At 42.3% G+C, this 27,438-nt stretch overlaps 1 protein-coding gene across 2 annotated transcripts in view; it reads left to right on the forward strand.

Annotated features, from left to right (window-relative positions):
* Positions 1-3,085: 3,085 nt before the first annotated feature.
* Positions 3,086-27,438, forward strand: part of ETV5 (ETS variant transcription factor 5) — a 57,474-nt gene continuing 33,121 nt past the window's right edge. Inside the window, exons 1-5 of one of the 2 annotated variants that reach the window (XM_037838893.1) lie at positions 3,086-3,230; positions 6,358-6,475; positions 6,612-6,699; positions 6,845-6,892; positions 6,996-7,046. In XM_037838893.1, coding sequence (XP_037694821.1) covers positions 6,431-6,475; positions 6,612-6,699; positions 6,845-6,892; positions 6,996-7,046 — 232 coding nt within the window. In that variant the 5' untranslated portion in view covers positions 3,086-3,230; positions 6,358-6,430. The remainder of the gene's footprint in view (positions 3,231-6,357; positions 6,476-6,611; positions 6,700-6,844; positions 6,893-6,995; positions 7,047-27,438) is intronic. The other variant, XM_037838885.1, reaches the window with a different exon arrangement.

Raw genomic sequence — 27,438 nt, forward strand, 5'->3', positions numbered from 1 at the left:
GTTGGCCTGGCAAGTTCTTCACAAGCCACTCCATGCCTGACCTACCCTACCCAGCACAAAACTCCAAATTCCCAGAGTCGTAGAATCTTTGACCTAGAACAATCCTTAGGGTTTATCTTTCCCACCCGGCACAGAAATCTCTCCACACTGTCCCTAAATGTGTAAATGCCTCCTGTGACAGGAGATTCATTAGCAGCTGTAGTAGCTCTCTGTCAGATCACTCCAAACATTTCAAAGTCCTTCCTAACACTCTACTGAGTTAAAATCTGCCTCCCTATAATTTCAGCCAGTTCTATCCTCTACATCTCTGGGTTTGAACGATTTTCCCTGGCAGTTTGCCAAGCAACAGAGACACATGCTGGGTCTCCCATATATCCACTCTGGTTTTTATTCAGGCTTAGCAACCTCCTAGCTTTGTGACCACAGGCAAGTTACTAAACCTCTCTGTGCCTCAGTTTCCTATCTATAGAATGGAGATAATAATAGTACCGACCTCTTCAGGTTATTACAAGGATTAAATTAGATAGTCTGTGGAGAATTGTATACTGCAGGTCATGTATTAAGCACTCAGTACACCTCAGCTACTGAAATTGTGCCATGGACTGTGGGCTCCTCCAAGGCAAAGACTGGATCTTATTTAGCTCTGTAGGATTTTTGCCTAGCTCAGGGTTGGGCCGAATATTTTGTGCAAAATGAGTATTTACCCAATGATTAAATAATTGACAATAGCTCTCTTCCTGTGCTAAATCCCTGCACACAATCTTGTATCTGTGACAATCTTCCTATAAAAACTCATCCTCCCCAACTCCTCCCCTGCCCCTAATTTAGCCACTACTTATCACTACTTCATCCTAAATACCCAAATTCTCTTCCTGAGGTGGGATGGAGAGCCTGGGCTTGAAACAAAGACCACAAGAGCCACACTCCAGGCATGGAGTCTGACCCCGAGAAGGAAGTAGCTACGACATGTCTGGCACTGGTTTTCTGCAGCCAAAGTTATAAAATGTGATTGATGTGCTATGGCTTATATGATGAGAACTGGTGGCTCCATGACGCACTTAAGCAAAGAAGAGTAGGAAAGCTCTTCTGGAGAAAGCAGATGAGAGAGCAAGATGAGATGGGGAGAAGGGTGTGATAGGGGTGGAGGCAGATAAAGCTTGAGGGGAGAAGGAGTAAGGAGCTAACGTGGGCCCAGCGTCCAGCTGGGGAGATAGTGTCCTCTGAATGAGCAACCACAGGGATATTGCAAGAAGCTGGGAGCACAACTGGACTAGTGTAAAACCTCCAAACAAAAATGGTCCTATCTGGAGAATGAAGAGAGAAACTAAGGAAAAGCTTTATTAGAGCTGGGGTCAGAAGAAAAGGCTCAACCAGGAAATTAAATATCCAGGAACTCCTTTTGAAGGTTCAGAGTACTTTCTCACTCCTTACCTCATGTCCATCCAGTCTCTTGCAAGGCCAGTAACTTTTCACTGGTCAGTGCTGGGCCAAGAACTGAACCCTGAGTGGTCCAGTTTCCTTAAGTGCACTTGAATCTTCCTGCATTCAAATATTTCTTGAGCTACAAATGACAGACTAAATGACAGATCAAGCTCCAGCTCTTGGAAAATAAAAGAAGGTAGGCAAATATTTCCTTTTTAAAAAATTATTTCTAAAAATCCACACTGCATTCCCCACAGTGTGGGGAGGAGGGGCAGCTGGAGAGTTTGCTACCATGGAGCCCCTTTGCTAGGGGCTCTCTCCTAACATGTGGCATCTTCCCTCCTCCTTGGTGGCACACAGGGTGAATGACAGGGCACACCAATAGAATGAGAACAGAAGAGCTCCCTCAAGAGTTCCCAGCATCCTGAGGGACAGGAGAGAGCCCCATAGCCTTCTCAGGAGGAGACAGAGGGGGCAGAGGGGGGAGAGGATTGCTTGTTTATTTGTTTCCTGGAACACCCTGTTAAGAATCTCAGCAATTGCAGCTAGTGCCCGATCGTTTGGCAAGCAGAGTTGCTTCTCTTCCTTCCCAGCTGCACGGGATCGAATTCGCAAATGCACCATCTTGCATTCAACACTTAAAAGGAAAACAAGCAGCCCGGGGAGACAGGCAGGCGGTCTAACTCTTACAAGCCCGTTTCAGAGGGATTTATGTTTCCAGATCGGTTGACTGGCTGGTACCGTCCCCGGAGAGGATTTCTTGAGCCCAGACCCTCTCTTGCCTCGGATCAGAAACCTACTCTGGGGGAGGTTAAGGACTGCAATTAAACACGGGGACAAAACGGGATTTGGTTGGGCCTTAGGCCTTGCCAGTGAAATAGGAACCGAAATCTGTTTATGAGCTTGAATTTTAAAAAGGGACATACTGCTTATTCTTCCCCACTGGAAATCTGGTTAAACGAAATTAAGGCCTCTAAACGAAATTAAAGGTAACTAAGATTAGAGGACTCGGTTTCCGTTTTGTTTCTGTGGGCCGAACGCCCAGGTGGGTCAGCGAGTTTCTTTCTGGGTGGAATGACGAATTCCTTTCTCCTGAATTCGAAAATGATAACTATGCTTCGTGCTGCAGTTGAGAACGTCTAGCGCCAAGTGGTCCCATCCTGGCTGAGGGGACGCTGGGGGAAAAGGTGGGGGTGAGCGGGGAAGGATAAAGAGCCATGCCTCGGGGAAAAGCCGGGAGAACTGGCGAGGAGGAAAGTAACGGCAGCTTCTCTCGGCTTCGGCCCCTTTAAGTGCTTCACTGACTCAGCTAAGCTTCCCCCTCAGGTCGCGTTTTTTATGAATGAAAAACGTTCTTACATTCATTATATAAACAAGTCTGTGCTGATTGGCCAATATCCCCCGGTGCATAAATTATGTAAAACATGTCCCTGAGAGGGTAGGGAGGGACGCTTCGTAGGCCAATGAGGTCCGGAGTTGATGGGGCGGCCCGGCTGGATTTGCCCGAAGACAGGGTAAACAACAGGTGATGGACAGCTGCGGGAGCGGCCTCGGGCCAATGGGAATGAGGATGGGCCAAGGTCCTGGGCCAATGGCGACGGGCGGAGCGGGGGCCGCGAGGGGCCGGGCTAGCGCTCCAGCCTGGTTGGCAGCTGCAGCGCAGAGTCCAGCCGCTGGTGCGCGGAGCGGTTCACGGTCCTCGGAGCTGTTCAGAGCTATTCTCATAGGAGCCCAGGCCCGGTGCGCGCGTGCGTGAGTGCGCCTGCGCCGCCCGGGCCGCTGCAAGGGGTGGAGAGCCGCGGCCTCAGGTGAGAGGGCGTCGCGGGGGCAGAACGTTTCCGGAGGGGGCGTCCAGGAATGGGTCAGAAGGGCCCAGCCGGCAAGAGTTCACCGGCTGTCTCAGAATCCTCAGAGTCGGGGTGCACGTTCTCTGGGGTGAGCTCCCCAGGGCTGAGCGTCCCCTCCTCCTGCGGTCCGGTCCGGTCCGGTTCGGTTCCTGGGAGGCGTCGGGAGGGGGCAGCTAACGGTTCCGGAGCGTGCCGAGAACTGGTTTCCGCACGTCGCGGGGGAGGCGCGCCCGAGCGCGAGGTGCGGGGGTTCCTGGGTTGGCGGGGAGGGCGCGGAGTTGAGGGGCTTTACAGTTTCTGGAGATCTGAGAACCCCGAGGAGACTTGGAGGCTCGCGAGAAGAGATACTCGGTGGAGCTTTGCAATTAGGAGGAGGGGGTGGGAAGCAGCTTGGCGGGGGGGGGCGGGGTACATGAGTGTGATTTCCACCCCCGCTGCGAGCACCGGGAAGGGTTAACTGACAGGCATGTGCAGCCTGAGGGATTGGGGGTCGGCCAGGAACTTATGCAGGCCTCGCAAGTTCCAGGTTGTGCAAAGTGGACACCCAATTCTCCCCCCTTACACACACACACAACTCCTCAGCAGACTGAGGGCGTCGGGCTGCGCGGCGACTCTCGAGAAATCGGGGAGCATTAGAGCAGCGGCCTGAGGATGGTGGGATTAAAAGGGGGGGGGGCGGAGAGATGCTGGAGCCCGAGGCTGTATTAGGGGTCTTGGCCGCATTTCCGGATTCTAGGTGGAACTGAACTTCTGTTCGAGGAGAGGGTGCCAAGGAGCGGTTGTTTTTTTTTTCTTTTTCTTTTTTGCTGGAGGTGGGGGAAATGGTAGCACCCGCGCTGCAGCTCGGTTTAATGAATGTGGGTGACTTTGTGAATGAAGCGGGTTCCTTTCGTTGGCTCGCGGCTCCCTGCGGCTTTTTTTTTTCTTTCCTTTTTGTGAATGAAGCATTGAGCTTTCCTCCTAAAACGCTGGGGTGAGGGGCCTGCGTCGGAGGCAGGGCGTGCGTTGAGAGTGGGGGCGGGGGCGCATCTGAAGGAGTTTTCATGAATGGGGAAGGCTGGGAATTGGGTGGAAGTGTGTCTTGTTTTGTGAATGGGGCCCAGTGCGAGGGATCCAGTTACAGCCTCTACCTGAGGTGGCGGCCGCTGCTCGCTCGCCCATTCATAAATCCGGGCCCGCTGCGCTCCGCGGGGGAGGGGCCTCGATCTCGCAGCTCGGCAGTGTTAAAAGTTTTCCTGAGGGCTCCGGGAAGGGGGGCCACAGAGGAAGTGGTTTAAACTCCTGGATGAATTTGAGTCTACCCTTCAGGCTTAAAAAAAAAAAAAAAATTATACTTGGAACACAATTTTTCTAGCCCTTGAACTCTGAGGGCTGCTTAAAAGATCCTCGATCCTTCTTTTGGGTTCGTTTACGGCAGTTTATTTTATTTATTTATTTGGATATTTTTGCTCTTCCTGGTGAAGTATTTTGCAACTTTTTCATCATGAGATTCTGAAAATATCTCCCGCTCCAGTCTCCTACCCGTTGTCCCCCCTTCTCCCCAACAGACATTTACAGAATATTTTTAAGGCCGCGATTTTTTTTGAAGGCTACAGCGGAATCGTGTTTATGCCCCTCAACTCACTGCCGAGGTTTCTCAGATTTTGCAACGCGAGTTGGTGACATTGGAGAGAGGGGCTTTATTCTAGACGTTTCAGCGCTGTTTGGAAGGATCTCAAGCAGGCTGGCGGGAGTGTTTTAATAGGAAGTTATGATTTGTGTGCTGTTTGATGAACTGTAGGCTATTTCGCTCCTCTCCCCCTTTCTCTTTGACTTTGAAAATATCTGATTATTTGGGTCAAAGTGCTGAGAGGAGACGGGGCCATGAAGGGTTTCCTTGTATCCTGCTCACTTATGAAAATTTGATATGTTCTACAGTGTGAAAAATACAATTGGATAGAAATGCCCCCTGGGGAAAAGTTCCCTATTTAAAATTTGTATACAAGTTAAACAAAATAAACTATCCTTTAAACATTTTGCATTGCTTAGAGCTGAGAAGAGTGAAATTAATGTTTTCCCCCATTTGTTGACTTAGTCTTTTTATTTGGAGAATAAAACATAGTGGTCAGGAAGATGGTAAATTCCTGAAAGTGTTACTTTGTTGCTCCCAAATTGGAAAAAGTTCTCTCCTTTCTCTTTTGATTGCAACCTCTCTTCCCAACCCCAATACTTGCTATTGTTGAAAGTTTAATTTTGTTTGATATGCCTGGGAAAGTTGACTTTACTATAAGAAACAACACAATTTTCTTTCCATGGTTTTTTTGTTTTTTAATGCTTTTTTTAAAACCTGTGATTAAAATGCATTTAAAATATGTGCTGTGGAATTTAGTTTACTTTATCCATTACTTTTCATAGATGTTTTATTCTTTTAGAAGTTAGAGATATCAGAGATATCTCTGTAAGTTGCCATGGAGACAGTTGTACCATTACAGACATTATACCTGTGTTTCAACAGAAGCTTAGGTTTTAAATAGTTGTGTGAAGATAAGTGTGCCTCTGATGCATTCCTGGAACCAAATATAGTGTTTTACCATTGCCCTACAAAATACTTTTAGAAACGGTATGTATGTCAGATTCCTAATTGCCCATGATTTGGAATATTTAAATCCAGTTTCTCTACTTCCTGACACTGTACTCTCAAGAATTTAATTATCTCTTTAAAAAAAAAAAAAAACTAACATTACAAATATCCTGAGGGTTCTTCTATATGAAGGAATCCTGAAATCTCCCTTTTATAATGAAAATAAGCTGCGGCGGGGGGCGGGGGCATGGCGGGAGGGGTGCACAGAAGCAAACCTATAATCATAATTGATCCAAAGTAAAGAAAAGATGACTCAGTAAATGGATTTGTAAGTACATTGAGCACATTTGATGCTGATAATCAAGACCCATGTTAGTCTGTAAAGCTCACACCTTGAGCAGTGAGCTTTAATTACTTCAGAGAAAGGTGATGAATGATTTTGCACAGGTCCTAAAGAAAGAGCAGTATAAAATTACTTTGTTTCTCTTCCCCCTCCCTCATTTAAAATCTCCGAAATTCATGTTACAGGAGGACCCTTTTCCCCCAGAAATTACTCAATGCTGAAACCTCTCAAAGTGACATTAGAGACGTTGGAAGCACCATGGATGGGTTTTATGATCAGCAAGTCCCTTTTATGGTCCCAGGGGTAAGTTTACGTGGCTTTTGATTTGTTTTGTTCTCTTTCTTCAAATATGCATCTTTTCTTTATTGGTTTCATGGTACAACTCCCTTTGGACCCTTTTGTAACACATGAGTCTTCTCCATCTGTTGGCCTCTTGCAGAAATCTCGATCCGAGGAATGTAGAGGGCGACCTGTGATTGACAGAAAGAGGAAGTTTTTGGACACAGATCTGGCTCATGATTCTGAAGGTAGTGAAGCTTTGCCCAACTCTTATGTCGTGTCTTCTTCAAATCCCGTCCCCACCCCCAACCCCATAAGCAACATGTAGACTCTTCTTCCCTCTTCCTACCAGAGGAAAGCTCCTCATTCTTTCCCTTATATTTTCAATTCCAGAGTTGTTTCAGGATCTCAGTCAACTTCAAGAGGCTTGGTTAGCTGAAGGCAAGTTTCTTGGCTGTCCTATTTTTTCATTAAAAAAAAAATTTATTTTTTACTGTGCTTTTTAGTGAAACTTAAAGACCTAAAATAAAAATCTCTTTTCCAGCACAAGTTCCTGATGATGAACAATTTGTCCCAGATTTTCAGTCTGATAACTGTAAGTACCTTTTGGGTAGCGGCACATTTTTTATGAAATTGTTTGGTCTTGGATCATCCGTGTTCAGAAAGTTACAACTAGCAGGTCTGGGAGGCAGAATGCATTTAGAGTTGTGTGTTTTTGTTTTTAAATAATTCAGAGTTACCCCTAAAAATTTTAGTCATTCCTTATTGAAATCGTTTCTGAATTGCTTCTTTTATTTCTTTTTCCTAAGAATATTGCAAGATTTCAAGATCAAACTTAAAAATTAATTGACATTATGTATAAGGTGTTGGACTAAGGTCCATTGATCATTCTCTTAAGCATTTTTTGTTTGATTTGTAGATTAAGTCCTTGGGGTGAATCATGAGCCTGACATTTTTCTTTTTTTTAAAGGTGCAGAAAATAGTTAATGGAAGATTCCAGCTAATTGTGGTTACACCCAAAGTATTGTCAATTTTATTTTGACTTCTGAGCTAATAAAGGGTGGTCACAGCATGATCCTAATTTACTCTTATTTTTCATGTAGTTGTTGCATACTCTTCAGAGAAGAGTAAAAACATTTTTTGTTAAATGGTCATTAAGTGTTCATTACTTGAGATAGCATAATGCAGTGAGGAGTACAAAAGATGGCTCTCAGTGCTGGCAAGGGCATGACTGGCTTTGCACTGAATTTTCAGGGCTCCTCAACAGGTTTGGGAGCTTTTATGGTCCAAACTGAGCTATCAAGGACAAAGCTGGCTGATGAAATTTGAGCAGCACAGGGCAGCTCTAGAGAGCATTAGTCACTGGCGAATGAGCAGGTTTAAGAGAGGCCTAGAGAAAATGCTGCCTCTCTTGAGAGTTGCATCATAGAGAAATTCTTGTCTCTTAGTCATAGTTTATAATAGCAAGCACCTGAGCCAGGCAAGGATTTGATTTCTCATTTTGCACCCAAGAAATTCTTCCCAGTTTTGTTTTATCTGTGTATGTGTGTATGTGTATGTACAAAATGTCACTGGGAGAGAGGGTATCTTTGGGTCTAAATAAAAACTAGGTATTCTAAATCATTAAATGAAAGAAGGGAGGTACTAGCTAAACATTCTTTAATGACAGACGTCATTTTCAAGGCACAATGCCATGAAACTTTAAGAGGGAATCGACTGTAACCCACAAATGCATGGTTACCTTAGCTTTGTCACGGCTTGCCATGAAAGTTTTCTCTAGGAAAGTAAATGCGTGTTAATTATTGCCCTTTGATTGCTTTCAAGTGATTGGGAAGCTTGCCACTGAAAGGCTAAATAAAGACAACCTAAATTGTGTGTGTCCTTTCGCAAGATGAAAGACAGCAGATTTGTAATCCACCTTGGGTCTGTGTTGATACTTTGGTGCAGCCTTTCCAGTTCTCCCTTGGAGCAACATAAACTGCAGTCTTTTTTGGAGATGGCTTTCTTGGCAGATACTCTTTCAAATGCTTTTATGACACTTTTGTTTCACCATAACCCAAAGAGTTAAAAGGGAGGCAAGACAGCTGCATTGAAATTGATTTCATATGCTGAAGCAAAGATGTTCTTTAGAGAAAGATGTTGACAAACAGGATTTATATTTGGAGAGGTATTTATCTGCAGGAATAGGCTAAAGTGAAGGAATTAATAAATGTGTTTTGGCTCTTTAGGAATAATGCCTACTCAGCAAATAGAATGTGCTAAGTTTTTAAATTAAAATACCATACCTAAAATGGAGGTGCTTTCGGAAATGTCTCTGCTTCCCAAATATGATGTTGTTGTTTTTTTTTTTTTACTTTGCTTTTTGCTTTAATTCTTAAGGTGAGTTTACCTATGTTTTAAGTATAAAAGAGATGGCTGAGTAGCCTTTTATAATTCTCCCTCCCTGACTTATTTCTGGAGGTGGTGCTTGAAGAAGGATAAATTAAAATAGACTGACTTGCTTAGAGTTTAGGCAAGAAGTGTGGGGTGGTATATTCTTGAGCCATTAGTTCTTGCTTTTATGTTTGAGTGCAGTTCAGACTGTCAGTGCAAAAGCTCAGGAGCTTGCTGGGCCTGCTTCTGGGTAGCAGTCTCCTGCTTCTCTATGAGCACATTTTATAGAGGTTGTGTTAAAGATCAGTTTCCACTCCAGTCTTCTGGAAGAGCCCATGATTTCTCCAGAGGAGGGGGAAAAATCTATTCAAATTTAATGAAACTTTATGAGTTGGTTTGAACCACTCAAGCAATGTCCTAAAAAACCAAACCTCCATTTACCCAGTAAAGCAGATATTATTGCTAAACTTGTTGGTTCTGCAAGCTCAGTAGCAGAAATATTTTTAACAAATATTCTCCTGTGTGGCCTGCCACTGATAATAGACAACCTTTCCCATTAACAATGATTTGATTAATTTTCCTTTGTGTGTATGTGACTGTGTGTGCATATGAGAGAGAGAAATACTATATTAAGTAATGTGGGAAATCATTTTTATTTTGGAAGAACAGTTATATGGCTTACTTATTTGTAAATACTATAGTTCAACTTCTAAGGAGCTTACATTTTGGAGTTTTCCAGATTTGTGTTTCCTGCCCATACATATCCATCCGTAAGTGTGATTTGAATACATGAAACCACTGTCATTATAAATCCTTATTAGAAATGCCCAGCTTACTTCTAGCTGTACGGCATTCACCTCTACCTCAGGAATGTAGATTTTATTAAAGTATCACCAACCTAGAGACTTTGAGGTCAAGTTCAAGGAAATAAAATGTGTTGCCTGTAGCTCATAAAGGAGTCTGCCAGTTGCTGGGATGGAGCGGGTGAGGGATGTTTGTCCCTTGGTCCTGAGAAGCAACTCTGAAGATCCCAGATTGTTTGAGCTGGAATTCCCTTTTAGAGATAGTCTTCCCCAACCCCCTCATTTTACAGAAGGGAGAATATGAGGTCCAGATCTCTGAAGAGACTGACCAGAGGTTTTGAGCCAAATGGGAGGAGATAGTGAAATAAGGGGGTGGGGAGGAAAGAATATTCTTAAAGAAGCTCTCACAAAGCTGCAAAACCTGGGAGTGCCAGCATTTTCAGGTATATTCAGGCCTTTCCCTCATTATTTCAAATACCTAGAGACACACCTCAGGAAAGCCTTCAGCCTTAGGAGAGACGGTTGGCCAAGACCTCAGTTCTCGTCCCTCTGTGATCCTGAGAAATTTTTTCCATCTAGGATTTGAAAGAGAGAGATGCTCAAACAGAAAAATTATAAATTTTGACATGTTTCCTAGAAGACATATTTGTATGTATGTTTAAATATATCTTTACATATATTTGTATACTGTACTTTATAAATATGTGTGTATGTGTATATAACTATATAAATAATTGTATATTTAAATATTTATATTAACATATAGAGCTATCAAACCAGGGAATCTGGGTTAGCACATAGATGTGTACACATCTTTACTATACATTTTCCCAGAATCAACTACAAATCAAGGCCATGGCTGAGATTGGAACTCAAGAGTGCTTAGATTTATGTGGGGAGAGGGGGTTACATTCATTTTTCTGAATAGACTTCTTGTGTACTTGAGGGCATTATTAGATTTTAGCATATATAAATAGTCTTTTAAACACATATTTGAGTTTTTTTTAATCTCATTCATTTGTTTCAGTTGTAATGTTGTGAATGTTTACATGTCATTCAGATTCTTCAGCATCATCTAAAATATTTTAAACTAGGAAGAGGGCATGATAAAATCTTATTTTAAAATCATGGCTTCCATACCAAATATAATTTAGAGAATTGTTTTGAAATTCAAATGACCCCTCTTTCCCCTTGAAGTGTTCTGTTTAGAGCTGTGTTTCAAAAAGAATGGAATGACAGGAGAAAGTATGCATAATTTCCTAAGGACCAGTTAATTAGCTTGATAGAATCGACTTTTCATAAATACATTGTAGTAGATGGCTGGGGAAGCAGGATTAACTGTTATGACAGCAACAGCCTTTGAACCTAAAACATTTTGATCTTAATCCTGTTTCAATTTGAGATTATTCAGCTGGATTTTTTTTTTTTTTCTGTAATACTTATGAAGTTTGTATAATAGAAAAGCAGCACTTACCCTTTCGAGAGAGCTCATCATTTGGACTTATGTGGGGAATAGCAAAACCGTGGTCCTGAGGCCATGTCTGTGTGAAAGGACCATCCTAAGTTCCTGTTGTTATGGAAGGTAAGAAAGAAAATTATAGACACTTTAAAAATAAGAGACTTGGGAGAGTCAAGGTTGTTAAAAGGTAGTTTATCCTTTTAAGAACCAGCAGATACTAACATAGAGGGGAAATGAGGGAAAAGAGAGAGAAGAATGCTAAAGAAAAGCACAAGGAAAATATGAAGGGGAGAAGTTATTTGTCTCCAGCCCACTTACTACCTTACCCAAGAAGGTATTGAACAACTTGAAATCCTTCCTCTTTGGATAGCCTCTAGGATCCTCAGACATCTAGGATTCTTAAGAGCCCAAGACTTGAAGTTCCCATTTATCTGAAAGAGCCATGTGTTTGACAAAATCTGTTTTTATCTCACTTTAATTCTGTTAGGCTTATTAAAAACAGTGGCTTTTTCTCTGACGCTCTTATGTCTCTTTGCTCTTAGTCCTTTAGTAAAATCTAGCAGCCTTTCCAGTCCTTTGTACTTGGTGAGAGAGACTTGAGATACAGAATTTCATATCTGTGTCTGCCAGGCAGATCACTTACATAGGTGTCAGAAGTAACAAAATCCTGGCATCAATCAGGAAATTACTCTTTATCCCTTGCTCTTCAGGGTCCTTCAATTTGTAAGGGGTGGATAGAATAATAAAGATGAGAATTTGTACTGTCTGCCGTTTCTACCATCTTGTAGTGTCAATGTCTTAATTTCAGTACCAGAAAAAAGTGTTACTGGTGAGGGGGTGGGGGGGGATTATTCCCTACCAAGAGACTCCTCTCTCCACACATTTCTTGGGTTTTAATAATGGTCGAGTACATCCAGGCTCAGAAGCTGACAGCCCCCTTGCAGGCGGATGGCTGCCCTTGAGGCAACTTGAGCCCCATCTGTGCCCTGGCACACCATACTTCTCCACTTGGAATCTAAGGAGCTCAGCGTCTTGTCATGTTGCAGCTCCCAGCTGTTGGATAAGTGCCAAGCATGCTGATGGCAGAACCGGATTAGGTTGCTTTTTTAAAAATTCATTTTGTGAACTCATCAAGCTCATTTAACAAAGTCTCTGGTCATCGGTTTCTGTCATTGTCCCATCCCTCTAAGAGGCTCAGCTTAAAGAAGGGGCAAGGTTTTAGGTCCCTAGTATATGTGTGTAACACCTTTAGGCCTGGCAGGTAGATGACAGTGAACTAGCAACTCAGACGTTAAAGGGAGAAGAGTCCTCCCTAAAGAGTCCTCCATTCCAAATAAAGGAGGCACCCCTATCTACAAAGAAGAAGTATATAAGGGAAAATTGTAGCAGAGCATGCAAGATTCCTGGGAACAGGATAAGATCTAGGTTTAAGAAGCCAGGAGATCGAGGCTGATCTGCAGGACAGCCAAGGCATTGAACGGTGATGCTGTGGTCAGAAAGACTCCTGAGTAATGCCATCTGGTGTGGTCAGGGGGAGAGGAGTGGGCAGTGAAAAGAGATAAACACAAGGAATTTGAAAATGTCCAAATATGGGGGAAAAAAAAAAACATGGCTAAAATTTGTCTGTTGTATTTGATTTTATAAAGTAGTATTCTTTTCCTTGAAATAAAAAGTCTGTTTGTCCAATGGGCTCCATCAACTCTCCCTCAGGGTGATTATTGAAGCTTTGAAAAAAATCCCTAAGACATCAAACCAGTTTTTAGCCTTGTGCTTTGAGATGTCCTTGGAGCAGATTTCACCCTCCAATCTCAGCCTAAACCCTTCAGGCCAGGCCAGATCCAAAGCCAGGAAAAGGAACTCTGAAGACTGTTTATAATAGACAGGTACCTTCCCTCCTCTGCTGCCCCCAGAGACCTTCTCCCCTGGGGAGGAGGCCAAGTGGCTCCCATTGTAGCTGTAGGTGATAAAGGAAAATCCAGTCTGGAGAGGCTGCCTTCTGTAAAGAGCCATCCCCTAATGCAAACCAGCTCTCCCCGGGGGAAGGAGAAATACCACTAGAAGTCTGTTTCTCTCTGCTGGTAACAACAGTCAGATTCTGAACAGACCAGCACAAGGTAGTTTTTCTTTTGCCTTTCCCCTTATGCCAGGCAGCAGTTCCAGACCTCACTTCTAGCTGACTTGCACACCCTTGCATATTTCAGCAAGAGTTGGCCAGTTGAATCCTTGGGAGGGTGCAGAGCAGGCAGGCTAGCCGCCCCTGCAGTGTCTGAATTTCTTACATAAACACTGCGCACTGGGTAAGCAAGCGTCCCTGCGGTGACAGCTGGGCTCTGTTACGTCTGCCCCAGCCAGTGGAGCTGTAGATTCCCCCTCTTGCATGAATGGAGCATTCCAAATTGGTTGTGAATGGAGGGCGGGGCACACTTGCAGACTTTTTCAATGAATAACCAGACCCCATTGTGCAGCCTGTGGAAAAACAACCAACTCAAACAACATGGGGACTGTTGGAAATATGCTTGTGATTGGCAGCTTGGAGAGCCTCCAAAATTAGTTTCCTTTGGCTTCCCTGCTGCTCCCCATTCTTCAAGCCTGGGCTTAATGGGGTTGAGTTTTAAGTGCTGACGTTAACCCTCACACTGCCAGGCCGATGGCCTGGGCTTGTGGGGAAGGCTGCTCCTGAGGGATGAGGCCAGCGAAGTCCTCCCCCTACCCACCTCCCTTGTCTCCTTTTTTAGAGTTTACCTATCTGAAAGAAGTGATAATAGAAGAGTGGGTGGTTTGGGTTTCCCTGGAGAGAAGTGTTGGGACTTGATCTGAGGATATTACCCTTTTATCTGCTGCTATTATGGGCTGCTGGCTTTAGCTCCCCACTGAAGATTCCTGCCTGCTTTTCTTCTCTGACCTCCCATCTTTATTCCAGGCCTGAAAAACTTGGGTGTTTGCCTCTCACAACACAGATATTTTTTGCTTAGGCTTACATTTTCACATGGGGGTAACAAAGCCTAATTCCCTCCTTCTTGGCTTCTCTCTCTTGCTGAATTTTCCCACTGTGGTCAGTTAAGTGTCATTTTAAATTGACACTTCCTAAGTTGCCTTCCATTCTGTACTCATCAAATGCTTTGCCTCCCAAAATGACAGTCCCAGGAAGTAACAGAAAGAACCCAGCCTCTGGGCAACCCTAAAACCAAAGTGGCCTCCTCACCCTGGACGGAGGCCAGGTTCTAGGGGTATACTGTTTCTACAGCACTCACCCTGACCTGAACATCGTCCTACATCTTGACTGACAACTCACAGACACATCCCCAAATGGCTGCATGGGCTAGACCAGGGCTCTATGATAAGCATAAGGACAATCAGTTAAAAACAAACCAACAAATACAAAGTAATGATACAGAGCAATTTCCTCTGGGATTTTTAAGGGCTTTTTTGGGTCTTACTCCTCATCCTCACAACCATATTAAGGCTATTTGCATTTGTGTTTTGCCATAAGGATTTTTTTCTGAAGTGTTTCCTTTGCTGTAAATTGGTCTTGAGTGAGAATGTCTTTCCTTCCCTATTAAAAAAAGAACAGGCCCGGGCAGATTGTCCTTTTGTGAGAGAGTTTGAAACCTCTCAGGAGGTAACCCTAGATATCAGCTGTGTAAGAGGATGCTGATATTTGTGCATTTCCAGAGGGGCTAAGGAGGACTTAAGCTTACATAAACACTTTCCAGCTGAGTGCCTGGAAATGCTTTGTAATCGCCTGAAAGGGCACTTAATGAGGGTCTTTTATACTTCTTCCATAGAAAAGGGAGAATAGAAGAGCTCGACTGTCTCCTCCACAGGGTCACCCAAAGTAAAGACCAGATCCTAGAATGCCTACCCCATGTTTTCTAATCTGAATTTTAATAGAGAATAATTTAGTGGTGGTGTGTTGACGGTGCTGAGGGGTATCTTGAGTCAGAAATTTTCTGCCCCTCTTCAACTTGCTTTTCCTTCCTTTCCTTCCCCACCAGCCATGGTATCTCGTTTCTTGAAGAATAAGGAGAAAACAGCATAGGGTTTTTGGTGTATTCTGTATTTTGATGAATGTTAAACTTTAGTCCCTGCTTCCCAATTTCCCTTACTGTTGAAATAGGAAGCCGTTTCTCTTAGGCTCTAAGTTGTCTCTAAACACTAAGAATCCTTGCCATCTATATATCTTTGTATCCACCTCAGCCACAGCACCCTTTACTGCACAGTGAATATTAAGTAAATACTTGGTGAATGAATTTTGCATACCACCACCTTCTCTATTACATTCCCTCCCACCCCATCTTTCGACAGCCCCAGGCACCAGCCTCTAGCTGGTAGGGAAGTAACTCAGTAAAGGTCTCAAAACCCGAGTTCCAGGAGTCCTTGACATGACTTTAGAAATAAATAGAAAAAAAAATAGAGGTGTTCCTCATTTTCTGTTTCCTCTTTTAAACACCTACACTAGCCAAGTCTTCCTAGGCTGCATTTAGACTTTATGCAACTAATGCTGTGTTTCCCAGTAAGACTGCATGTGCTAGAGAACAAGTCACAGTTTAGGCGCCCTTGATGTGCTTGCTGAATTTCTGCTTTTAGGAGAAGTGGGACTATAGATAGAAGGGAATGGTTGTGGCCGAGAAGCCAATTTCCCTAGGGTTTGGATTTTCTCCTGTCAGATTTTAAGGATCAATTTTAAATTTGAAGTTGGAGATAAAATTTTGCAGAGTGCTTAAAATCTATTTCAAATATCTTTAACACTTCACTTTAGTGCCAATTTAGATGATAATTTTAAAAATTGGGAGTAAATTACAGGAGGGATGTTAAAGCTTAAGGCTTAAGTGTGCATTTTTTTCCCTTTCCGTGTATGTTCCACTGAGAGCAGTACTTCCTGGTAAAATCTGTGCATAATGTAAAACCCACAGTGGAGGAAGTCATCCTGTCATCTCCGACACTGGAGTTGGGGGAACAAGGGTCTCTGCAGACCTCTTTTTCAATCTTGAAAATGAAAAAAAAAAGTTATGTTGGTAAAGATTGAATAATATTAAAATTCTTTGAACGGCTGCCCCAGGAAATAGTAAAATGTTGGTCCAGATAATACTCAGATCCTCCTTTTGGTGTAATCAGGCCAATAAATTACCTTTTCTGGCTCTTAAGCATGAAAGTAACCCAATTACCCAGGTGTACGCTGGCTCCGTGGGCTGTAGGTCTGAGAAGATAAACACCATGGTAGTCAAAAGGGAGACAGTGTATTAAATGCTAGAGGAACCAACTTATTTTTATCTTGACTCTCTCCAGAGCCTTTTATTGACTGTTCAGTGCTTTGCTTACTCCATGTGAAAATTGGTTCAAAGTGGTGAGAATGATTGGAAAGAGAGCTTACTAGTTCTGGGATGTGACACTTTTAATACAATGAGGAATATTCTGTACAAAATACTTTTTTTGTGGAATAGCCCCATATCTATTAATATGCAGAGGCTTACCTCAATCACCAATGTTAGGATAAATGATTCCTTTGAAGAAAAGGAAGTGGCACAAATCCAAACTGTTTCAAGAATAATGCCTAAAGGGTAGAGAGAGTGTAAACTTAGTGGAAGTAAATCTGAAACTAGTTCATCTGGGTCAAAAAAAAAATCTCTACTACCATGGGCAGTAAATTAGTTTCCTTATTTGATAAGAGGTTTTCTGTTTGGAAATGACTATTTGAAAGATGCAATTTTGTACCAAGAATGAGGAGCAGCTGTTCAGTGATAGTCCACTTGCCTGCAGTTCAGCTTCAGTGAGCCAAGACATTTCTGATTTAGTATACATCCAAGGCGGGGGGCTCCTCTTAAATGATCACTTCTTTGGGGAGGAGAAGAAAGGAAGAACTAATACACAAATCTCTTTTATTCTTCTATTTTAGCCATACTTAGAATAGAAACTTTTGAAAATCACTTGTGTCATTATTGTTAGTAATGATAGCAGTGAGAAAAGGACAAATCCATATCCCCAATTCCAACCGCTTGCTCCTGTTTCTGGATTCCCAGACACTTGCCCAGCCACCTTCTCTAGCCTGGTAAACTTGCCACTGGACCATATGTTATTGAGGACTCTTGCTCCTAAGGCCTACAGCAGGCCAGTCCTTGCCTCCCAGAGCTCCTGCCAGGGCTCTCTCTCAGCTTTTGTAGGGCAGGTGCCACTTCCAGCTGCATACAACAGGAGGGACAAATAGGTTCTTCCTAGCCAAAACTAACTGTCCGTCTGTGCTTTAGGACCTGAGAGTTATCCTAGACCCAAATCATAATGTCTTCTCTTTGGAGGGGAAGTGAAAAGGTAGAGCAAGCCTTGAACTCCCCCTGGAGTTTAGAGCACCCCCCACATTTTGACCTTTTGCTCAGTTTAACCCAGTAGGTTTATCAGCCACATCTCTGGTCAACCTGAATGGTACTGTCCCATCTGTTGTACATAATACAGTAACACTCCCAAAATGACTTTCAGGAGCAACATTTTATTTTTTAATCTTCTGACCAACAATGTTTCAGTTGATGATTTGATTTTGAGATATGTGTTGGCTCTGCTGGCCAGCTGGTGCCATTGCAAGAAGAGGCCTGGCCTCATGGAAGGGCAGGAATTTTTTTTTTTTTTTTTTTTTTTTTTTTTTTTTTGCTGTCTGTTGCAATCATTGAGTTGGACCTAGCAGAAGCAAGCCTCCAACCCCCCCCCACCATGTTACATGAAGTCATCAGATAATACAGTCATTGTAGTTCAAATAAAGTGATTCCAACAGTTTAAGAATCTCACCAACTAAAGCCCTTTCCTATAATGTGTGACTCCCTTATCAAGTCAATCCTCTTTTCCCACAAAGAAATTAAAATCTCCTTCTACATGTAAAACCACCATTTTTTATGTTTTCCTGCCTTTACTCTGGCTGGAAGGACTTTGTTCTAGAGTCTAATAGAAGCTACAGCCTGGGGACCCTTAAGCTGGAACTGCTTTCATGCTTTAGCACCTTCAGAGTTGGATTTCTCCACTGTTGAATCTGTCTTGTATCTCATCTCTTCCACATTCCAGGGAACAGTGAGGGCACAAAATACAGTATACCAGCCCTATAGAACAAAATTTAGAAACACCTCAATCTCCAGAACCAATGTGAACACTGCAGCAGTTTGTCATGTAAGCACCAATACTATATACTGCCAGCTTCTCCCCAGAGAAAGCAAACTTTTCCCAGCCCAATACGTTATACTTGTCACAATCTAGACCCATATTGCTGTTGTCAGCTTGAATCTGTAGTGGAAATTTAGGTTTATCTGAAGTAAACAGACAAAATGGAAGAAAGGCTTATAGAGAATGGCTTTGTGGTTTTAACTTCTTCACTGTATCAATTCTGTTGTAATCTAAAGCCCAGGTGGGGGAATTCTCTCAATAACTGTAATTCCTGTATCCTGGGGAAATTTTTACTAATCTTGCAAGAGTCCTCTTAGAGATGTTTCAGATACCCCTCTCTGTCTTCTAATGCTATGTATATGTTTATAAAGTTGGCCCAGTTCTTTACTAAGCTCCTTTTCCTCCCTTTAGTTTTTAACACTTCTATTCAAGGCCTCTGAGTTTCCCTTTTCAGATTTCTAAAGTCAACTTCATTGTCCCTGTTGACCCAATGTTTCTGCCATCCACTTGTGTGGGCTCTCTGGAGACAGTCTCTACTTTTATCTTTCAAGCAAGGATTTTTAATGGGAGCTCACCAACCAAATTCCTGGGCTTGCATCCCAGAAATCCTCCCCCAAAAGGTACCTGGACCTTGAATGTCCAAACACTTGGTATAATTTCATCTATTCTTATGGGCAAGAAAGGTGGCTCCTTCACTCACTTCTATTTCCACTGTAGCAAGAGCTGGCTCTAATTTTGTTGGTTATTAATTTTGCTTTGTATTCCCTAGCCATTTTCATGCAAGGTCATCAGGACTTGAATCTGCCTCTTAGGTTGGTCCTATTTCTATACTAGTGTAACCCTAACCTGTTTGCTGGATCTGACTGTTTTCTGCTACAGTCCATGTCATAATTATAAGTTCAAAGCCTCTTTTCTTAAGTTGATCATATTACCCCAAGTTTCTGAGTTCTAAATGACGAACAGTAGTGGGGTTTTTTGTTTGTTTTTTGTTTTTCTGTCCACACACCAATTCCTGAAGCCTCTCCTCTGCTGACTGAACTTCTTTCCCACTGCCTAGGAGAAATTTGATTCCTGGAGTCAGATGTTCCGGGAACTGGCTTTATCAGCTCCTAATTTGGCTCTTGCGTTATTTACTGTATAGAAGATGATATTGGTCAAATAGGAACAGCTTCTGTTCTATAATTGTTCATTGATGAATTCTGCCACCCTGTGGTTGATCCTATACCCTGGGACCCCACAACATACCACCAGGGTGACAGTCAGTCCTTTAGACCTGTCTGAGAAACAAGACAGATGGGGGGAGGGGAGGAATAAGCTGAAATAATGAACACCATAAACCCACTACCACTACCATCATAACTGACCACCAATCTAAAATCCTGAAGACTGCAGCTATGCCATACCTGAAGCAATCTTTCCCTATACCCACTGGTATCAAATCCTATGCCAGAGCAAAAGCCTTGCTTTTTTCATGTAGGGCTTTGCCCAGGACAAGTGCAGCTGTTCTTGAAATTTGATATTGCAGAATGAGCCTGCCCCGTAAGCTCAGAACCTGGTGTGCTCACCTAAGTGTTGGCAGCACCGGATGTTTGTCATGCCTCTCATGAGTTGTGTGGCGGGACTTGATCTCACAGCAGAGTCCTACTGGTGGAGTCATCCTCCTTGGTTTCTGACACTAAATGCACAGAGGATCCTCCAAGCCAATGTACTTTCTTTAACACAAATTAAAGTCTTCAGCTCCACATTCCTTTCTGATCTCCTAGCCTGGTAATCTATGTCGGACAAGTTGCAACCTCCAGAAATTCTTGTGCCTTTTTATCCTAAGTCTCAGACTAGCAAAAGTTTAGGCCATACATTTCCATCTTCCTCTCCTAGCCCTAGTCCTGGCTCTCCTTTGCCTTTACTGGGCAGAAGGGGCCAAACCAGCTGCTTGGGAAGGAAGAGAATGAGAAGGACCACAAGGAAAAGAACTTTGATTCTGCCAACTCTCACAGGTTGGTAATGGCTGCATTATGTTTTCTTTAGAACTCTGGGGGATGAAATCTAGTTAGTTGTCCAGCTGGTCTGGTAATGTTCTAAACTTGTTGTACATATATACTCAAAGGGAATGGAAATTACCACTTTTTTTCCCCCTGGATGCTTTATGGTCTTGAGTTGGGCATACATTTTAGTTTCTGTTACATGTCTGTTAATGTGTGTGTAGAATTCAGGAATTGTGTAATAGCTGCTTTTTTTCCCCACTTGGTGGTAGTGGTGGCAGTGGTGGCAGTAGTTGTGGAGATAGTGGTAGTAGTTTTCATTTTGCCCTCTCTGGGTGTTCCCTTGTCCTTTCTAAGTAGACCAGAGCCAAAACAAAACAAACAAACAAAAAAACCCCAACTATTTGAGAACCACTGAGTTAGGTGTTCGAGTATGACCAACATTTATCCTTCTGTAACTTGCGATTCCCAGGGCTATTTTATTCAAATATGGTAAAGGACAGAATAAACAGGGCAGCATCCTTCCAGTTTGGTAATAGGCCAGGGGTGGCCTTCTGCATGTGTGAATGCATGATGTTGAACTTCTCAGCACATCTACTTTTGACATGTTACATTATATTCGAGATACAAGCTGTTTTCCCACCAAGTATCTCAGAGGAAAGGGGATATGATACCTGTTTTATAGGTTTATTTTTAAACCATATTGCTACATTTGCTTCATCTCTCTCTCTGTGTATTTATGTTTTCTTTCTGAACCATTTTGAAAGCAAGTTGTAACACATTATGACATTTCACCCAAAATACTTTAGTGTACATCTCCAAAGGTTAAGGACATACTTCTACATAGCCTAAGAAAATGAGCTTTTATTCTAGCATATATTCTATATTCAGAATTCCCCAACTGTCCCCTAAATGTCTTTTATAGCTGATGCTATTAATTTTTTTTAGCTAGGATTCAGTTAAGAATCACATTGCATTTATTGTTATGTCTCTTTTGACATCTTTAATCAGGAATAATCTTCCTACCTTTTTTTTTTAATCCTCTATAACACTGACCTCTTTGAAGAGTCCTGGCCTGTTGTTTGTAGCTGTTGCCTTTTTTATGAGTACATTTTATAGGATATGCAGAAATACAAACATAATATTCCATATACAGAAATGCTGATCTGAGGCTTGAAGTCTCCACTGTGATATCTCTCACCTCTCACTTCTATGTAATTGTGTTGACCTTAAAATGCTGGTAGAAGAACTGAGCCAGTCAGACGGAGGTAATTGGTTTGGAGAAAGTTTGTACATGTTTAAGAAGAGGATTTTTAGGGGTCTCATTAAAATTGTTTAGTACAGCTTGCTAAGTAGTTGATTTTACTATTTATAGATGCTACATTAAATTTGAGAATTTATGCTTAAAAAGGTTAGCTGTGTCAGATATTAAAGAAAACTGCACATTTCCCCATACCTGTTCCCATTCTGCTTTTAGAACTTGTGCCCCCTGACTAAATTTAGTGACAGTTCAATATTTTATTTTTGGAAATTGTTGCCAGGCAGAATCTATGTTAACCATACAGACAAGCTTGAGCATGCCTCTTATTTGGTTTGGAAATCCAAAAGGCATCTTCTTTTCCAGGTACTTTGTTTTAAGCGCCACTTACCTTATCTCCTTTAAGCTCCTTGTTCCCAGAACAGGGTACTATCTATTATCATTGTCACTCACTAGTGCTGCTATAGAAATTATGAAGAATATTGAAATTAATGTTTTGTGCCTGAAATGAGTTTCTAATCCACTCAGCCCTAAAGTAAGGAAATATTTCTGACCCTTTCTGGTAATCTGGTAGAATTTAAGAACTAAGCCTCATTCTATCTACCTCTTTTTTTCCTACCAACTAGCTGTTTGAGCTGTGTGTCGCTAGAAGACGGAAGTCAAGCTGAGGAAAGGCAGCAGTATGTTGGAAAGTAGATTTTTGGGGTTCATTTTGCTATCAAACCACAGAACCTAGGGAGCACTGCCTGTGGTGACTCAGAGCCTTCTAGTCTTTGCCAGCGGGTACCTCAGACAAGTTAAGGGTACATCAAGGGAGAAGAAGCCACACCTGTTCCTCCCTGGTGGGATCCTTCAGTTCTCTCTTGCCAGTGCCATTTTTTATTCACACATCTGTACTGTTCCTCTTCCCATGTGGCACAGTAAGATGGGAAACTTCCTCTGCTTGATAGTCTTTTTTTCTGCCTTTCCTCGATGTTCCACTGCCAGCAACTAAAGAACACTGTGGACAGATGTCTCTAGCTTTGTCCCCTTGCCCCTCCATCTTGAACTAAACAGGACGTAATTCTTCCTCTGGAGGGGAATGAGATGGGGGGTCGTAATGGTCTAAGAGAGGGGCAGTAACCCAAACCAACCTGTAGTAGGCTTAGGAATTGGCCTTCACTTTAGGACTGCAGCTTTGGAATCCTGAGAAGTATCTGGCCATTACTATTTGTATCCCTTCCACATCATGTTTGTTCAGAAGTGGTACTGGAGGCCCTGGAGACCTAGGCTGGCCACCTGAGACACAGCCTGATGGACAGTATGCCAGTTGGAGGCAGGTGTTGGTGTTCTGGTCAACTTGCGCCATGAGACAGCTCTCTGTGCAGAGTAAGAGGATCAAGGCTGTTGAGTGTGACCAAAATAGGGTCTTCTCCTGAAGTCAGGCCTGCACAGCTGATTTGGGAAAGATGAGTCTGCCCCAGATGAAGGTAATGAAACTGAAGAAGGGAGGAGGAAAACCCCAAAACAAAACCTGAAGGAGCACAACTGGTGGAAGCCAAGCAACACCTGTGTGTGTGAAGAAGGCAAAATAAGGCTAGGCTCAGTTGTTCTCCCCCCCTCAGACCATAGTATAACTGATTGACAGTTTCTGTAATGCTCAGTGGCTACATAAATGTTGCGTGTATTCACAACAAAGTGTGACAAATTAAAACTTTGATGGTTATGAGACCTCAAAGGAAAGCCTTATTGGACAAGGTGGGTTTTGTCTTTCTAAAAAAAGAAAAACAAAAAAAAAAACAAAAAAAAACTTTTGAACTGTGGTTCATCATAACATTCAACAAAAGTGTTTCCCCTTGATTTGGTCCTCAGAGCTGTAATGGTGAAGTTCACTGCCAGCACTGGCATGGGGGAGCTGCCTTGGACAGAGTCCACAGGCCTGTACTTGTGGGCAGGAAACAGATTTTGTCAGCTGAGGGAATTATTATTTCTCTTGAATGGACCAGCTTGTCTGTTTTTTCTATTTTAAAACAGTCATGTTATTTCCCTGGAAGACTGCTGTTATACCATCAGAGAAGAAATATTTTCTAAAATTTGAAAAATCTTAATATTAACTCAGTGGTGCTGAGGCCGGCTACTTTAAAAAATAGGAACTTTTAGTTGAAATACCATATAGAAATCTTAAGGGTAGAGCTCAATGAATTTTCACAAACTGAACACACCCATAGTAACAAGCACTGAGATCAGGAAATAGAACTTAACAGAATACAAGAAGATTCCTTGTATCCCCTTAACAGTTGCTACACCTTACCCCAGGGTAACCTCCATCTTGACTTTTTTTTTTTTTTTTTTTTTTGGCATTGATCTTATATTTCATTAAATAATAATTTCTACTTTTTATTGCTTCTGTGTTGACATGAGCAGCCTCTGGCCCCCCAATTTGGGGGATGCTTCCCTTTTTTTCTTCCTTTTGTCCTGAGGTTTAAGCAACATGTCCTGTCTCAAGTGAGCTGGCTCCTGGTATATGTTGCACTGTGTTTAGCCTGAACAATAGTTGCTGACTCAAAAGTCACACGAAGTCTCCTTGCCTCAGAGGTGGCATTAAGAAAGAATTGTCCAGAAGCAATATCATTTAGTGGGAGGGGCAGGGCATTTGGAGAGAGAGATGGTATCTGTGGTAGCAGTGTTGATCCTGGCTGATCAGTGAGTGGCTGTTGAAGAAAGCAGGTCTGGCAAAGGGCCTGCAACTAAGATTTTGGTCAGCTGGAGCGTAGAAGAGAGAAGAAGTCCTTTTAGATGGTCTGTTCTCCCATTCTAGTGTTAGAATGGGAGGCAAGGATTAAAGATAAAAAGGCTGCTGGAACCAGAGATGCTCGTTGCTGGTGAGGGGGTGAGGAAAGGGATGGCGGGAGTTTTAGTGGCCTAGGGACAGTGGGAGGTGTCAGTTTAAGTCCTTGAGTGGACTTGGGTTTATCAGGTGTGCCTCTAGATGGAGAGTACAAAGTTAACTTGAGGATACAGACCCTGGGAGTTGGCAAAAAAGCAGTCTTCCTTGCTTTTCTCAGGTGTTTTTGATCTTCTTCTCCATCTCTTTTCCTATTTCTTTGAGTCCCTTTTTGTTTTAATCTTTTTCTCTCAGATTCCCTCTGGGGGGCAATATAGCAGAATGACTAAGAACTGCTTAGGTAGGAATCCTGACCACTTACTGGCCGTGAGTCTGTGGCAAGTTCCCCTTCTGTCTATACTTTGGTTCTCTTACCTATAAAATGGAGCTGAAGGTAGTAATTGTCTCACTGTGTTGTGAAGATCAGATGAAAATAGTGTAAGAGCAACTTGGCACATAGTAAATGCTAAGGAATCTGGCCGCCTCTGCCTTAGTCTGTTGTCCTTGTTCTTTTCCAGTGGTATGGTTCTTTTCATCCATTTTTCCTTTATCCTTGAGACTCAACCAGATGTATTGTGATATTTTCGTTTGTTTTAGTAAAAAGGGCTTTATGTTCTCTTTGTTTAATGTATAAAATAGATGAGTGGAATATTTTCCATTTCTGTCAGTGTGATAGAAAAGTATTAAAATGACAGTGGGGAGCTCTTGCTTCCTCTCCCTTTTAATAGCAACAAATCCAAGACCTTGAGCAATTCCTTTAACTCCTTTGGGCCTCACGGTCTTTCTCTGTGAATGTAAGGGCCTGATTTAAGTGTACTGTAGAATCCTTTTGTATCTCTAACTGCGTCTGTGAGATGTTCAGTCAGATCGCTAACTAAATTATGTGTGTCATGAGGAAAGAACCCTGTCTGTTTTTCTTACCATCGTATTCTCAGCACCTCTAGAATGCCTGACCACAGAAGATGTCCAATGAACAGATGAATGAATGAATGAATCTTTTATGACAAGTAAGGTGGCCAGTATTCACCAGGAATTGCTGTCAGAACCCCAATGGCTTTATGGGCCCATCTTCTATAACTCAAAATATCTAGTTGTAGATGGTTATCGGCTCAAATGGTTAACTTCTTTAGTATTTCTTGTCAAACTTCCTCAAGAGTTCATGATCTTTTTTCAATTGCAATTCATTGCTATCTTTTATAGTGCTAGGTCTCTGTCAGCATTGAGCAAGTCCAATGTACAGAAGTAAATATGCTATTTTTTAAAGCACAGCATATAATTACACATCATATCACCATCTACAAAATGCTGTACCATTTTCTTTACTTCTTAAGGCAGTATCGCGTACCTCATTTTGCAAATAAGGAAACAGAGGCAAAGCAAGGAGCACTCCTTGAGCTTCTGAGTTTCTGCTTTAAATGCACCACTACCTCTGACTGAGATATGCCGTTATCAGGCCCCTTCACACATTGTCTGTGACCCAGCAGTTGCTTTGGAGAGCTAAACCTTGCTCGCCACTTGCAGGGCCCCAGTAGGCTTTCCTGTCATAGTAGATCTGAGAAACTTTCCATTATCATTCCTGCCTTGTTCCAATCTCTTCTCTCCTTCAAATGGTTGATTCCTGAGGAAAAAATATTTATGGCTGTCATTGTGCCTAGTCTTATGGGGAGATGTGGTCACTGTAGGTTAAGAAGTTGAAAATATAATCCACTCAATGCATTTGCTCAAATATTCCTGGTGTAGAGAATACAAAATTGCACATATGAGACAGTTTAGGGTAGATGAAGATACTGTATAATTTAGCCCCAAAATGGTGTGGTATGCACTGAGTGCTTCATAGCTTTGAAGATCTCAAGACTTCAGAATTAGCTGATAGTTTAGGTTCTATTTCCAAATGGATAGATGTTGTTCCTAAAACCATTATACAGTTTTCTTTCTGGGCAACTTTGATTTACCATCTAGTGTTTGGTTTACCCTCGGGTACCTTTTATAATAATGTGAAGATGTCTAGACATTTTTAAAACCTCAAATGAGAAAATTAATACCATTATTTTTTACCTCCCAAGTTTAGGTGAAGCACCCATTGTAAATGATTTTCTTTAAAGTAAGAAAAGTGGACTTTTTAAGGACATGTAACTTTTGTTTAAACTGGGACATCATCACCCGCCCATTATTTTGCCAAAACTTTTATGGCAGAGGACTGGGGAGAAAGGGGGCAATGACCAAGGAGCAGTGATGAGAATCTCCAGAATATCCACTGCATTGGATATTCTGATTCTGCCTTATCATTTACTACAAACATCCAAACAACAATAAGCTTAGCAATTTTCTGTATCTGAATGTCTGAAAACATTTGATAGCAATTGAGCATGGCTGCCATGATGTCACCATCAAAAAAATCATGAGAGAACTCTAATGACTTCTAAATATAACCTACCTGTTCTGTAGTTATTTCATCTATTCAAGAAAAGCAGTTGGCATCATGTAAAAAAGGAATTGAAAACCTGTCCTTTCCTGTCAGTCACTGGTAGGACTTTGTGGCAACGTTGCTTTATGAACTTTGTTGTTTTTTGATCGTTATCCAACTCATGTGTTCACTCCTGAGTCCAGAATTTGAGGTTGTAGGAGGCACCTGAGAAACCAGTTGGCGAGAAGATTGTTATCAGACAGGAAAGGGATGATCGTTTAGCTAATTCTACTTAGTAGAATCATTAAGAACTAACCAAACTCCTGAAAATGTTCTAGAAGTAAACACTGAGTCCAAGAAAATGGTAGTGGTTTACTAAGGCCCTGGCCATGGTTGGCTATGTAATGACACCTTTGATACAGTGAAAAGGCAGGTGGCAAAAAAGCTGAACTCATTCCCCTCCCCCATCCCCCAAAGTAGCTAGACAAGGAGTAGCCATTATAACCCATAACTAGAAAAAGACAGCGCTCATAGTGTAGCATCTTTAGAGTTTGTCCTGCTACTTTGATAAAATGCCCTCTTTGTAATAAGTTAGCTCCTAGATAAGACAGAAAAGGCAAACCTGGATTTGTTTGGTTTGTTGGGCCAATGTAAGTCATCTTGATTTGAAAAACTCCTGTTTACTTTGCCCTCTCAGAATCAAACGGAGAA

The sequence above is a fragment of the Choloepus didactylus genome, chromosome 1 (assembly GCF_015220235.1).
Source record: "Choloepus didactylus isolate mChoDid1 chromosome 1, mChoDid1.pri, whole genome shotgun sequence".
NCBI lineage: Eukaryota > Metazoa > Chordata > Mammalia > Pilosa > Megalonychidae > Choloepus > Choloepus didactylus.